General features: G+C 50.8%; 3 protein-coding genes across 6 annotated transcripts; 1 reads left to right on the top strand and 2 right to left on the bottom strand.

Annotated features, from left to right (window-relative positions):
• Positions 1–299: 299 nt before the first annotated feature.
• LOC125022402 (cytochrome c oxidase assembly protein COX11, mitochondrial) lies at positions 300–2,987 on the bottom strand. 4 transcript variants are annotated; one of them, XM_047609038.1, is made up of 6 exons: positions 2,848–2,987; positions 1,959–2,281; positions 1,461–1,616; positions 1,156–1,281; positions 798–1,034; positions 300–704 (listed from the first exon to the last, which is right to left on the bottom strand). In XM_047609038.1, exons 2-5 carry the CDS (start codon positions 2,253–2,255, stop codon positions 846–848), a joined length of 768 nt encoding a protein of 255 aa, XP_047464994.1. In that variant the 5' UTR covers positions 2,256–2,281; positions 2,848–2,987; the 3' UTR covers positions 300–704; positions 798–845. The 4 variants fall into 4 exon arrangements, with proteins under 4 accessions (XP_047464994.1, XP_047464996.1, XP_047464992.1 ...); XM_047609040.1 differs by having other exon boundaries at positions 300–672; XM_047609036.1 differs by having other exon boundaries at positions 300–1,034.
• Positions 2,988–3,390: 403 nt separating this feature from the next.
• On the top strand, positions 3,391–7,479 carry LOC125022391 (chromobox protein homolog 2-like). Its single transcript, XM_047609023.1, has 5 exons — positions 3,391–3,739; positions 3,828–3,871; positions 4,605–4,670; positions 4,747–4,816; positions 4,897–7,479. Exons 1-5 carry the CDS (start codon positions 3,524–3,526, stop codon positions 6,328–6,330), a joined length of 1,830 nt encoding a protein of 609 aa, XP_047464979.1. The 5' UTR covers positions 3,391–3,523; the 3' UTR covers positions 6,331–7,479.
• A 917-nt stretch (positions 7,480–8,396) lies between these two features.
• Positions 8,397–12,129, bottom strand: nog3 (noggin 3). The gene has a single exon (XM_047609042.1). It carries the CDS (start codon positions 11,766–11,768, stop codon positions 11,103–11,105), a length of 666 nt encoding a protein of 221 aa, XP_047464998.1. The 5' UTR covers positions 11,769–12,129; the 3' UTR covers positions 8,397–11,102.
• Between the last annotated feature and the right edge of the window lie 1,097 nt (positions 12,130–13,226).

Here is a 13,226-nt window from a genome sequence, read left to right as displayed (position 1 = left end):
ACACCAGTTGCCTCCCTCTGATTGGACCATCGGTTGAGTTGCTAGGGAAATCTTGGGCTCTGATTGGCCGCTGGAGACGTCAGTCAGTGCGGGAGGAGGTGGTTGGTTTCTGTGTGTGACGTCAAGTTAAAAATCAAGCGATGAACGACTTCCGGTTTGGTCTTAACTACAAAATAAAAGCATCAACCGGGGTAATATTTAGGCACCTAAACACTTCCGCTTTTTATCTCATAAACATTTCATGGACATTTATTCTTAAAAAAATAACTATGATGAATGATGAACGTTTTGAAACAGAGTTCACTGTAGTTTGTTCAGACCTGAACTTTGTTGTTTTTATTATTTTCCTGTTTTTTCAGGTTTATCAGAGGAACATTAAACACAAAATAACCACAGAAGAAGAAGAAGGAAAGAACATTCTGTTTTATCACTTCACACTTTCATCTCATTTTTCTTTTACGTGTAATTGTGGATTTTATTTGATGGTAAAAATCAGAAACCGGCTCAAGATTCAACAATAAAACCTGGAGAAACTCTGCAGCCGTTTGACTTTTTACTTTCAGTCATAATTTACTGATTCGTTTTCTTAAATAATCTTTTAAACTCAACGTCTCTGAGGAAACAGTTCAGGCTGAAGTTCCACCGTCTGGTTTTTCCTGCGCTCGGATGGTTCCACCAGATGTTTTCTGGTGATTAATGAAGCTCTGTGTGGTTAAAACATAGATTTTCCTCTCAGAGTTTTAATTCCACACATAGGACGCAAATGTTGAGCGTCCTTTTAAAACGTCTGCACTCACTGGCAGGAGGGAAAATGTCTTGTTTCTCCTTCTTGTCCCACGGAGACATCAGCTGTAGCTGTATCCGGGGACCGGGAGTCTCTGACCGTCCTTGGCCTCGAAGAAGGTGTAGGACAGCGTGATGGTGTCCACCCGGGCCATCCTGGGGTCCTCGGCAAACTCTGGGTCGATGTAGAAGAAGACGGGCATGTCCACCTCCTCGTGAGGGTTCAGACGCTGCTCCTCGAAGCAGAAACACTGCAGACAGACGAGGGGCAGGTTAAGACCTGGATCTGAACCTCTGGACCAGGAGGGACAGACCCAAGAACACTTCACTGGACAAACAACGAGACGACAAACAAGAGGCTGAAACTTTCACCTGGATCTTGTTGAAGTACTGTCCCGCGTCGAAGGGAACCACGTTGTAGGTGGAGATGCCGATGATGGGTTTGTCTGTGGGGTTCTTGGCTCTGTAGAAAGCCAGCGCCGTCTCACCTGGAACCACCTGCGTGGGCGTGAAATCAGATATAAAGAGTGAGCAAACTAAATGTTTCTGGTAACGGCTCATCGGTCGTTTTTATGAAGAAATGCAGGAAATCCTTTTGAAGGCCACTGTCTGTATTTAAAGTGCATTAAAATGATTCTGTGGAGTTTAAAGCTGAAGTTCCTGATGAACACACGCACCATGATCTCAGTCTGCTGAGGTCTGAAGTTCCACTGGATGCTGGCGTGCGTGTCTGCGTTGAACGTCACCTTGATGACGCGTTCCTTCACCGGCTGCATCGTCTCCACCTGATCTGCGTCGTGTCCGGCCACGGCCGTCCCTCCGAGCCCCGACGCCTGCCAGACACAAACACTGAGCCGGTCACTGGACCAGTCACTGAACCAGTCACTGAACCGGTCACTGGACCGGTCACTGGACCGGTCACTGGACCAGACACTGGACCAGTCACTGGACCGGTCACTGAGCCGGTCACTGAACCAGTCACTGGACCGGTCACTGAACCAGTCACTGGACCGGTCACTGGACCGGTCACTGGACCAGTCACTGAACCAGTCACTGGACAAGTGACTGGACCAGTCACTGGACCAGTCACTGGACAAGTGACTGGACCAGTCACTGGACAAGTGACTGGACCAGTCACAGCAGGACAGGACAACGGGAGCAGGACTAGTCCTCACCTGGCAGTAGAGCCGGTACAGGGGCACGGAGGCGTACGCCAGGCCGATCATTCCCACCCCGGCTGCAGCGATGTACGTCAGCACCGTCTTGTTCTGGGTCTTCCACTCCTCCTGGTGGCTCCGGGACCTCCTGCCTCGGCTCTGGGTTTGGGGACGTGGAGGAAGCGAACGCTGGAGGAGGAGCTCAGGCTTCGGCCTCCTCCGAGTGCAGCAGTGAAGCGACCGAGCGCATCCCGTGAACAGCAAGGACGCGTGAGGACGACTGAGGGACGGACGCAGCAGGAGAGGCAGCAACATGGCTGCACCTGCAGGTCAGAATTCACCTGGATGGACAGAAAACACTCAAAAACTAACTATTTATCATGAAACTCAATGAACCTGAGCTGGAAACGACAACTACACAAACTCCATTCACAACACCCGTAGTTTTATGTCTTCTTGATTCACAACAAATGTCCCGACTTCTTGAAATCCAAACAAACAAGTTTCCATCTTATTAAAAGCAGCTTTTTAATTCGGCACATGAATAAATCAGGTAAAAGTTAAACTGAGCTGGAAACATAGATTAACTTCTCATATAGACCTTCAGAGAGACGCTGGGACATTTTAATGTTTAGTGTCAAACGTCCCGTGTCTTTAAATGTGTTTATCTGGAAGTTTGTGAGACAAAAAATAAAATAAAATGTCTATTTAAACACATTTGGTGGAAGTTTATTAGTAAAAGTAAAGATGACATAACACTGAAACAGTTCAGACAGCTAAGCTAAGCTAAGCTAAAGGTAGCACAGAGACCCGTTAACAAACAGAAGATAAAATATAATTTAATTTATAACGTTACCATAAATACAGTTTAATTTAAGCATGTAAATAATGTTTAAAGGGCTGATACCTTCAGAGAGAAGCTCCTCTGTCTTTCACTTACGAAACCTGTTATGACTGCGGAAACACTTCGGTGTAACACAGAACCGGATCCGTCCTCCGCCACAGGAAAGAGAAGAAAGGTTCCGGAGACAAAGTTCCGCACACGAGCTCCACAAGAAACAGCAGGAAAAACAAATAAATAAATACAATTAAAATACAGAATATTCAAACTGTACAAAACAAGAACGGGTAAATTTGTGGAGACATATTTATGAAATAGGTATAAATATTATTAAAGAATGAATTCATTCATTTTATTTATAAATCAGATTTCATCCAAAGCAAATGAATTCAAAATTAATAAAATGTTACTTAAATTACACTAGGGTGAATTATAGAATGATATATATATATATATCTTCTTCTTTTAATCTCTAATTTCCAACCTTTAACTCCCTGTACCATAGGACTTTGGAAGGAAGGAAATTTCATGTTTATGATTATTTTATCAATAATTAATTCATTACATTTTTTGTCAACAGACAAAATAAAGACCTACATTTATATTTATGGCTTATTTTTTCTTAATAACATGATAAAACTGTCCTGTTTGTTTGCGGTTAAACGACCAGTCGATGTGTTTTTGTTTGTTATTGTTTTTGGTATCGTGTCGATACTAAGTAACTTGGTATCGGATCGATGCGATGTACTTGGTTCGATACCGAGTCTATAAAGGCCCTGTGTTTATTTGGTATCGGATCGATACCACATGTAGCGGTATCACACACCACTACTATAAACGCGGACCTACGGCGGCCGTCAGAGGCCAAAAGCGCGCTGTGGCTGCTGTAGTAATGGAGGGGGTCACGGTGGGCCAGGTATTTGATGCGGAATGCATCCTCAGCAAACGGCCGCGGAAGGTAAGAAAAGATCCGCCCGGGCTCCGTGGACCCTCGTCCCCCCGCGGACTCGTCTCTTCACCGTCTCTGATGTCTTGTGTCTCCGCAGGGGAAGTTTGAGTACCTGGTGAAGTGGAGAGGGTGGTCGTCCAAGTAAGTAGCTAGCCGGCTAGTTAGCAGCGGAGCTAACAATGACCCGTCTGCGGCTCCGGGTTCACTCCGCTACCGGCCCCGGTGGCTCCTCAGCGGGGAGGAATCATCAGGGTCCCCGCCCCCCACCCCCACAGCCTCCACACACCGACCGGTTAACGGGCGGAGAAACAGCGGCCATTACGGCTCCGCTCGGTCCGATAATCCGGTACCGAGCACCGGGCACCGGGACCGGCTCAGTCCATTTAACCGGACCACACCGGATTAATGTACTGGAACCAGAAACCGGACCAGATGCTCTTTTCAGGTCCAGATTAAAATACTGGAACCACAACCCGGTTTAATATTCTGAGACCAGAACCGAACCAGATTTTTAATTGAATCCGGATTAACATAATGAAAGATCGGTAAATTCCTCAAACCAGAACCGGTTTAACACATTTAAACTAAAATCACATTAATATTCTGGATCCAGAACCAGATTAAAACAACTGGAACCAGGACCGGATTAACATTCTGACACCAGAACTGGATTAATTCTCCGGAACCAGAACCAGATCCAGAACCAGAATAAAATACTGAATCCAGATTAACTTAATGTGATTCCAGTTTCAGTATTTTACTGTGGTTTGATTAACGTTCTGTATCCAGAACCAGATGTTTGTCTGAGTTGTTCCACGCGGAGGAACCTCTGTGTGACGTTCTGTGTTCTGATGGGTCCGTTTCCTCTGCGCAGACACAACAGCTGGGAGCCGGAGGAGAACATTCTGGACCCGCGGCTCCTGGCGGCGTTTCATAAGAGGTGGGTTTGTTTCCGGAAACCGTTTCTCTTCTTCTCGCCTCAGATTTCACGTTGAAACTGTTTCTGATTTTTCCAGAGAACAAGAGCGAGAGCTGCTGTTCCAGAAGAAAGGGAAGAGGCCGAGAGGACGTCCTCGGAAGATCCTGGTAAACCGCGCTGACCCGGTTCGTTGGTTCTGGTCCGAACGTCTTCGCTGCTTTTATTCATGAATTCGTTTTGTTTTCAGCCTCCGGCTCCGGCGGCCGTGAAGGACGGACGCTCCTCGTCTTCATCCTCCGACGACGACGACGACGACGACGATGAAGACGATGATGATGATGGTCTCTCGTCGTCGGCGTCCTCGTCTTCCTCCGAGGACGAAGACCAGTCTAAGAAGTCTAAGCCGGGTCCTCGGGTCCATCCCGTCCCCCAGAAGAGGCCCCAGATCCTCCTGGCCAAACCCGACCCCCCGCCCCGGAAGAAGAAGCGAGGGAGGAAGCCGCTCCACCCGGACCTCAGGGCTCTGAGACAAGCCAAGGGCCGACCTTCACCTCCTCCCCCTCTCCCTCCTCCCCCACCTCCTCCTCCTCCTCCTCCGCCTCCTCCTCGCCAGCACCAGGGGCCCCGCCCCCTCAGGGAGGAGCCTCGGCTCGGGGTGAAGAAGCCGCTGCAGCCGGCCAGCTTCACCTACACCGGACTGAGCAGGACCTCCAGGGAGGAGGGAGCCTCCCAGACCTCCTCCTCCTCCTCCTCCTCCTCCTTCTCCCACTCAGCCGCCTCCAAACCCGGATCCCTGGCCTGTATCTGGACCAGCCGCTCCCTGTCCTCCTCCTCGTCCTCCCCCCACAGTAAAGCCAGTCCCTCCTCTCAGACCAGGACGTCTCTGTCGGAGCTCAAACGCTCCGTCTCAGAAACAGGGGACGGTTTTAAGGCGTCTCTGCTGAGACACGGAGGAGGAGGAGGAGGAGGAGGAGGAGGTCCGGGGTCTCACGGAGGCTTCGGTGGAGGCCCGGCGGCGTCGCAGCGCCCCCTGCTGGGCCAGAGGAGGCAGGACGGCGGCGCTGGTCAGTCCGGACTGGTCCAACCGGGTCTGTCCAAAGCGTCGCCATCGCCGACGCCTCGGGACCGAGCCAGCCAGGCTCTGAGCCTCCGGGCGCTGAACCTGCAGAGCGTCGGGAGCCGGGCGCCGCCCGGGGGGGGCGGCCTTCAGGGAACCCACCCCACGGGGGCGTCAGGGGGGGCGGCGAGGTCCAGCCTACGGAGCGGAGCGTCCGGCGCCAAAGAGACGCGGGCGTCGTCGGCCTCCGGGGGGCAGCGGTCTGCCGGCGAGCAGGGGGGGGGGGGCCGGGGCGGCGCCAAGGAGAAGCTGGTGGGAGGCGGCTCGGCGAGGGGCAACGGCGGCGGACTCGGACCTCAGAACCGGAGCCTGAACGAGCTCAGCACCGGCGACTCGGACGAGACCAGCAGCAGCGAGTCGGAGCGCGACGCCGCCCTGTATCCTAGCAACAGCCGGCCCAGCCTCGGCAACAACGCCACCGAGTCGGACACGGAGACGGACTGGAGGCCGGCGAGGAGCCTCCTGGAGCACGTCTTCGTCACCGACGTCACCGCCAACTTCATCACGGTCACCGTGAAGGAGTCGCCGACCAGCGTGGGATTCTTCAACGCCAGGAACCACTGAAGCTCCTCCTCCTCCTGCTCCTCCTCCTGGAGGTGGAGGTGGAGGTGGAGGTGGAGGTGGAGGAGGTGGAGGTGGAGCTCCAGCTCCTCCGGTTGAGTATTTATTGGAACAATGACGGAGGAACCCTGATGGTTTGACCCTGTTCACACCGAGACTCTAGACCCCGGTCAGTTCTGGACAGATTTAAAGATTTAGAGTTTAGATGCGTCTGAACCTCCAGGTTTCAGTGGACGAGTCAACACTAACACATCATAAACATTAGATCCGTATATTTACATCTGAAACTAATCCTGAGTCCTGGAGGTTCACATCTGATCATCAACAACAGATTCAAATCTGACAGAAAAACCTCGAGATTTAACTTTAATTATCTTGTGTCGACTGGTTTGTTTTGAAAAGTCGCAACAAAACCATCAAACTGAACTTCAGTTTTACAGGAATCAGGTTTTAAATTGAAGCTTTTTTGAATGGAGTTTGGTTCGATTTTAATATCGTGGAAGTTTTGTTTTCAGATACATAGACTGTATATAAATATGCACCACATCTCCACTTCCTCCCAGTCTGATCAGCACAGTCTGAGGGCGGAGCCATGATATTGATGCTCCGCCCTCACATCATCCAGACTCACTAGTGCTTTGGTTTAATGAATCCTACGCTCTGCTCTTCCTCCACCAGCTACAGGGAAATGTTGGATTATACACTGAACTTATACGTAAAAATATCTTTTCCAACTCTTTTGTGTTGGATGTTTTACATCACATCCTGTTTTTACCGCGTAAAATAACAAACTAAAATGAAACTTATCCACAAAATTGAGACTTGAACATTCATCATCATGACTGGAATTTTGGGCCCAAGCCCCGCCTACTTACAAGGAGGGGGTGGGGCTTATGACCTGTACTGCAGCCTCCAGCCACCGGGGGGCGCTCTACTCGCTTTGGTTTCACTTTAGCGGAGATGTTCTATATTTATTTACAGTCTATGATTCACAGACTCACGTGACTCCCACATGTTTGGTTTCCGTCAATAAAACTAATTATGTTAGAAGGTGAATGAACGGGGTCTCCTCCTCCTCCTCCTCCTCCTGCTCCTCCTCCTCCTCCTCCTCCTCCTGCTCCTGCTCCTGCTCCTCCTGCTCCTCCTCCTCCTCCTGCTCCTGCTCCTCCTCCTTCTCCTCCTCCTCCTCCTTTTCCTCCTGCTCCTGCTCCTCCTGCTCCTCCTCCTCCTCCTCCTCCTGCTCCTCCTCCTCCGTCTCCTCCTTCCTCCTCCTGCTCCTCCCTCCTCCTCCTCCCCCCTCCTCCTCCTCCTCTCCTCCTCCCCTCCCTCCTCCTCCCCCTCTTCCTCCTCCCCCCTCCTCCTCCTCTCCACCTCCCCTCCTCCCCCCTCCTCCTCCCCCCTCCTCCTGCTCCTCCTCCTTCTCCCCTCCTCCCTCCTCCTGCTCCTCCTCCTCCTCCTCCCCTCTCCTCCTCCTTTCCCCCTCCTCCTCTCCTACTCCTCCTCCTGCTCCTCCTCCTCCTCCTCCCCACTCTCCTCCTCCTCCTCCTCCTCCTCCTCCTGCTCCTCCTCCTCTCCTCCTCCTCCTCCTCCTCCTCATCCTCCTCCCCTTCCCTCTCCTCCTCCTCTCTCCTCCTCCTCCTCCTCCTCCTCCTCTCCTCTCTCCTCCTCCTCCTCCTCTCCTCCTCCTCTCCTCCTCCTCCTCCCTCCTCCTCCTCTCCTTCCTCCTCCTCCCTCCTCCTCCTCCTCCTTCCTCCTCCTCCTCCTCCTCTCCTCCTCCCTCCTCCTCCTCCTCTCCTCCCCCTCCTCCTCCTCCTCCTCCTCCTCTCCTCCTCCTCCTCCACCTTCTCCTCCTCCTCCTCCTCCTCCTCTCCTCCTCCTCCTCCTCCACCTTCTCCTCCTCCTCCGTCTCCTTCTCCTCCTCCTCCTGCTCCTCCTCTTCTTCCTCCTCCTCCTCCACCTTCTCCTCCTCCTCTCCTCCTCCTCCTCCTCCTTCCTCCCAGCTCTTCCTCCCTCCGCTCCTCCTCCTCCCCTCCCCCTCCTCTCCGCTCTCTCTGCTCCTCATGCTCCTCCTCCTCCCCCTGCTCCTCCTCCCCCTCCTCCTCCTGCTCCTCCTCCAGGACGTTGGTGTGTCCAGACTAAATGTGGCTTCACTCTTAGTTGTGTTTGGACCAAAGGTGTCGACGAATGTGAACCGTCTGTTTTTTAACGGTATTATTTGACAGTATTTCTTGCACTACGCACAGATGTGTAAGCTGACTGGGACGTCCCATTATCACATATACATATATAGAAATATATATACATATATATATATTTACCAGTTTTGTACCATTTTAATACCTTTTGCGGTCACAGTGTCTTTCTGTGTTAATTTATACTTGTAAATATGTTTTTTCATGTGATCTCTATCTGGTGCTCATGTTCCTGTGTGCCTCTCTGACATTTACAGGCGTTTGTAAAATAATAAACCAGAAAATACCTGAAGCTGTGTGGTCACGTCTTCACCTGCAGGGGGCGCTGTGGGACAGAGAATAAATCAGCAGCTTTCATCCACGACACGTTTGTAAAATAAACTTTCATTTCATCATTTCTTCAATAAAATGTTCACATCAGGGAATTTAATAAAACTAATTATGAAATTAACTGAAATGAACAATAATCAGTTCATAAACGTTAAAGGACCAGTGAGAAACACTCGGCGCCGCCTGGTGGTGAGTTTGGAGATTGCAGCTAATTACAAACCTTTAATTAGTGATTTCTTTCTGATTCAGTCTGGAGATAATTTTACCTGATTAATGAGACGAAGCGTTTCCATGGAGACGGAGCGAGCATCACTTAGTGAGGAGGAGGAGGAGGAGGAGGAGGTTTAATGATTTAATGATTTATGGCCGAGGGCCGAGCAGAGAGGTGGAATTTTCCCAAAATAAGTTCTGAGTAAACAGGCTGCGACAGAGAGGCCCTCACTGGAATGAATAAACAGTCTGAACAGTGTGGGGCAGTGTAACACACCCTCCTCCACCCCCACCTCCTCCTCCTCCTCCTCCTCCTCCTCCTGCTTTAACGTATGTCCTGGTAAAAAATGGAGGTTATATTAATTTAAACAGAGGAGAAACACTGACCTCTTGTGGCCCTCGGACGTTTTACAGATGAACTGAGGACAGGACTGAAAATATTTAAATAATAACTTAAAAAAATAAACAGGAACTAGCGCCACCTGCTTTTAATGACTTAAGGCTAAAAGACGCTGAAATATACACTTCCAGTTAAAGTTGTTTTTATTTAAATTTGTGCAGGTTAATGTCTCATTTTACTCTTAAATTAAAGCAAATAAACAACTGGAGTTAATTAAATCTGCTCTAAACTTTAGACTCATCTCTGCCTGATTTCACACGTGAACACACTCATCACATTCTTTCTTTCTAAAATGGAAATGAAATATTTTTCAGAGAGATCTTGGAGGAACCTTTACTTTCCGTCTTCTGAAACCAGCTCCGTGGGTTAAAGTCTGGAGACGGGTCAATGTCTCCTCCTTGGTTTCTAGCTTCCATCGAGTTCTTATCCTCAGGTGGTTCAGGTGAAGCTCGGACTGAAGCTTAGGGTCATTTTCCTGTTGTAGGATGAAGAAACTGTAAAACCAGATATTCACTGTCGTGTGAGGATAAAATGACTTTTACTGTTTCTTTACTATTTACTGGTTGGTGACATTGATAGAAGCTTCAGGGTAACATGCTCGTCTTAACATTTAGCTCTAATGACATGCTACGCTACTGTAAAATGTTCATTATACCACAGAAGAAGAAGAAGGTCAGACGTTGTTTAAAAAAACAAACAAACAAACAAACAAAAACAACAGAAAACACGATGAATTAATGATTTAGTTTTATGTATTAACCCTTTATGAGCCGAGGAACCAAATGTGGTAACTTCATGTCATTGTTTGTGGTTCTCATTAAGTTGTTTTGTTCTAATTCTCTAGATTCATGTTGACATTAGTTCATCACTGAAGGAGCAGGAGCCAGATATGAGAAATTCATTCCTCATACATGTTTCAGTGAAGCGTTAATGATCAACCAGCTGTAAAAGGTTTATTTTGTTCTTTGTTGTTTTATCTGAGGTCGTGTTTTCATTTTAAATCCTCCTGGAGGAGATTTGAATTCATTAACATCAGGTCTGAACGAAACGACTCAAACTAACCTGAGTCCTCAGTGATTAAAACGAGACCACGTTCATTAATGAAGATGATAAAGATAAAGACCGTGTTACTTTCTGCTCTGATCTCAGGGACCGAACCAACAACCTTCTTCTCCAGCTTTAAATTCTGCTCTTAAATAAAAAGAACTCGTTCATTTTTATTTCTCAATGTTTTTAGTAAAGTTTATTTATTTTAAAGAGTCCAGGTAGATGCAGGTCAACAGAAACAGAGTCAGTAATGTGTAGGTAGTCCGGGTCTCTCTGGGTCCCTGATGGTCCCTGGTGGTCTCTGGGTCCCTGATGGTCCCTGATGGTCCCTGATGGTCTTGGACTGAACCAGGAACCAGCAGAGACAGAAACACTCTAACGTCTCGTTACTGGACTGAGTCTGGATTCTGGTTCATGTTTCAGTCTGAACTCAGTCATAAATAAATCATCAGATCCAGTCCGGATATGAGGGACCAGGTCCGCGGCTCCTCTCAGTCCCAGGAACAAACCTGTTGAAGGTGTTAGACAGACCCCTCTTCCTCCTGAAGTCCAGAGACGGCGGAGTGAACCCCAGAGTTCTGGTCTGAGTGCTGGTCTCAGTTGGGACAGGAGCACTTGCACTCTGAAATGATCGGGTACTGGACCGGAATCCAGGAGCACTTGAGGCCCCCCTTCCTCTGCAGGCAGCGCCATCGCAGGATCGTAAAGTAAGTCGCTTTGGCAGGTTTGCAGAGCATCCCTTCAGGGACCGAACAAGACCGCTTATTGTAGCAGCTGCCCCCCTTCACGTAGCGAGGCCAGAACCTGGAGCCCAGGTCGTTCCACGCGTAAACCACCGGGCAGAACGCGTAGGACCAGAGCCACAGCTGCAGCCGTCTCCGGAATTTCTTACTCGGCTTCTGCTTCTTCCCGGGCTGGACCTCGACCTCCACGACCCGGATCTCCTTGGGCATCGCCCCGGACGGTTTCTGCCGCAGGTCCGAGTCCCACGCGTCCTCGCTCCCCGAGTCCTCCGGTGCGGACACGGACATGAAGTGCGGGTCGAAGTGGCTCCCCAGGGCGCTCCGCAGCTCCGTCTCGTTCAGGTCCTTCTCCTTGGGGTCCAGCGCCGGGTCCGGCTCCTCCTTCGGGACCTCCACGGGCAGAGTGTCGCTGGGAACGGGTCTGAGGTGGAAGTGTCGCTGGCGGACTCCGTCCTCCACCCCCAAACCCAGAGAGAGGACGAGCATGAAGACGGCCAGGAGGCAGCAGGACTTATCCATGTCCCCAGAACGGGTCCCGGCTCAGATTCTAGTCTCGGGTAATCCTCCGGGGGTGCGCGCAGAGACCCGGGTCTCCGTCGGACCGGCAACGTATCCAAACCTGAGCGCGCAGAGGACGCACGGCACCGGGGGAGGACGGACGCGCTCCGGAGCTTCTCAGCAGCTTTCAGTCAGAGAGGAGGGGGGCAGCAGGACGGAGACCCCCCCACGGAGCTCCGCAGTCCATGTCCAGACTCCCTACCGGAGGGAAGGCGCAGCCAGACCCGAACTTCTCCGCTCCGAGCCCCGCGGGTCGATGCTCGGAGTCCGCATGTTGGCTCTGGTCTCTGGTCTCTCTGGTCTCTGGTCTCTGGTCTCTCTGGTCTCTCTGGTCTCTGGTCTCTGGTCTCTGGTCTCTCTGGTCTCTGGAGTCCAACTGAAGCTCCTCTGACTGCAGCCTGGTGCTCAGATATACTCCCCACCCACCCAGTCCTCTGAACCACACACACTTTACACCAGGGGGGTCAAACTCTGTTTAGTTCTGGGGTCACATTCAGGACCAGGAACAGTTACACAATAATAAACGACAACTTGTCCTGGGTCTGGTCCTGGGTCTGGTCCTGGGTCTGGTCCAGGTCTGTCTAGTCTGAATAAACCAGTTGATAAATTAGAGATAAAAGTTTTTCTTCTTCTATGGAATTTGTGGATGTTTGCATATTGATGCTGTGGACCGGATTAGACCGTCTGGTGGGCTGCTTTTGGTCCACGGGCCGTGTGCTGGACACCTGTGGACGATGAGCTGGGACAGAGTGAGACTCAGTATCAGAGAATCACTGAGGACAAATGAAACAGGACCAGATAAATGTTGTTGTATGTGTGATGTTGTCGTTGGACTCCAGGTCCTGGACTCTGGAAGCAGCTTCAGTAGGATTTTCTTAATGAGTTCATTGATTAACTTCAGTTCATGTCTTTAACTGGGGGGTCAGAGGTCACATGCTGCTCTGCTACAATGAGGCAGTAGAAGAAGAAGTCATACTGCCCCCCCCCAGCCCTCCGGCTCCCGCTGGATTGTGGGTAATTTTCTGGCTGGTGTGACCTGTCATATCTGTGAGGAGAGGAAGTGGTGGAGAGATAAGACTTCCTCTCTCTTTGTAAACCTTTCATCCTTCGCTTCCACACCAGCGCCCTGAAGACGAGGGACACGGGGGGATCTGGTCCCCCTCGGTCCGGGTTTAAGGGGACCTGAAGACGGGGACACGGGGGGATCTGGTCCCCCTCGGTCCGGGTTTAAGGGGACCTGAAGACGGGGGACACGGGGGGATCTGGTCCCCCTCGGTCCGGGTTTAAGGGGACCTGAAGACGGGGGACACGGGGGGATCTGGTCCCCCTCGGTCCGGGTTTAAGGGGACCTGAAGACGGGGACACGGGGGGATCTGGTCCCCCTCGGTCCGGGTTTAAGGGGACCTGAAGACGGGGGAC

The sequence above is a fragment of the Mugil cephalus genome, chromosome 16 (assembly GCF_022458985.1).
Source record: "Mugil cephalus isolate CIBA_MC_2020 chromosome 16, CIBA_Mcephalus_1.1, whole genome shotgun sequence".
Taxonomy (NCBI): domain Eukaryota; kingdom Metazoa; phylum Chordata; class Actinopteri; order Mugiliformes; family Mugilidae; genus Mugil; species Mugil cephalus.
The sequence above is the reverse complement of the archived record's forward strand: the minus strand, read 5'-3'. Positions and strand labels throughout refer to the sequence as shown.

What these genes read in the sequence shown, in the direction of transcription:
- nog3 (XM_047609042.1), bottom strand. Translation starts at nt 11,768, where the DNA reads ATGGATAAGTCCTGCTGCCTCCTGGCCGTCTTCATGCTCGTCCTCTCT.
- LOC125022391 (XM_047609023.1), top strand. Translation starts at nt 3,524, where the DNA reads ATGTACTTGGTTCGATACCGAGTCTATAAAGGCCCTGTGTTTATTTGG. An exon ending in TGGAGAGGGTGGTCGTCCAA is followed by an intron (nt 3,872 to 4,604) that starts GTAAGTAGCTAG and finishes TCCTCTGCGCAG; the next exon opens with ACACAACAGCTGGGAGCCGG. An exon ending in CTGGCGGCGTTTCATAAGAG is followed by an intron (nt 4,671 to 4,746) that starts GTGGGTTTGTTT and finishes TGATTTTTCCAG; the next exon opens with AGAACAAGAGCGAGAGCTGC.
- LOC125022402 (XM_047609036.1), bottom strand. Translation starts at nt 2,255, where the DNA reads ATGTTGCTGCCTCTCCTGCTGCGTCCGTCCCTCAGTCGTCCTCACGCG. An exon ending in CTCAGCAGACTGAGATCATG is followed by an intron (nt 1,282 to 1,460) that starts GTGCGTGTGTTC and finishes ACGCCCACGCAG; the next exon opens with GTGGTTCCAGGTGAGACGGC. An exon ending in AGTACTTCAACAAGATCCAG is followed by an intron (nt 1,035 to 1,155) that starts GTGAAAGTTTCA and finishes GTCTGTCTGCAG; the next exon opens with TGTTTCTGCTTCGAGGAGCA.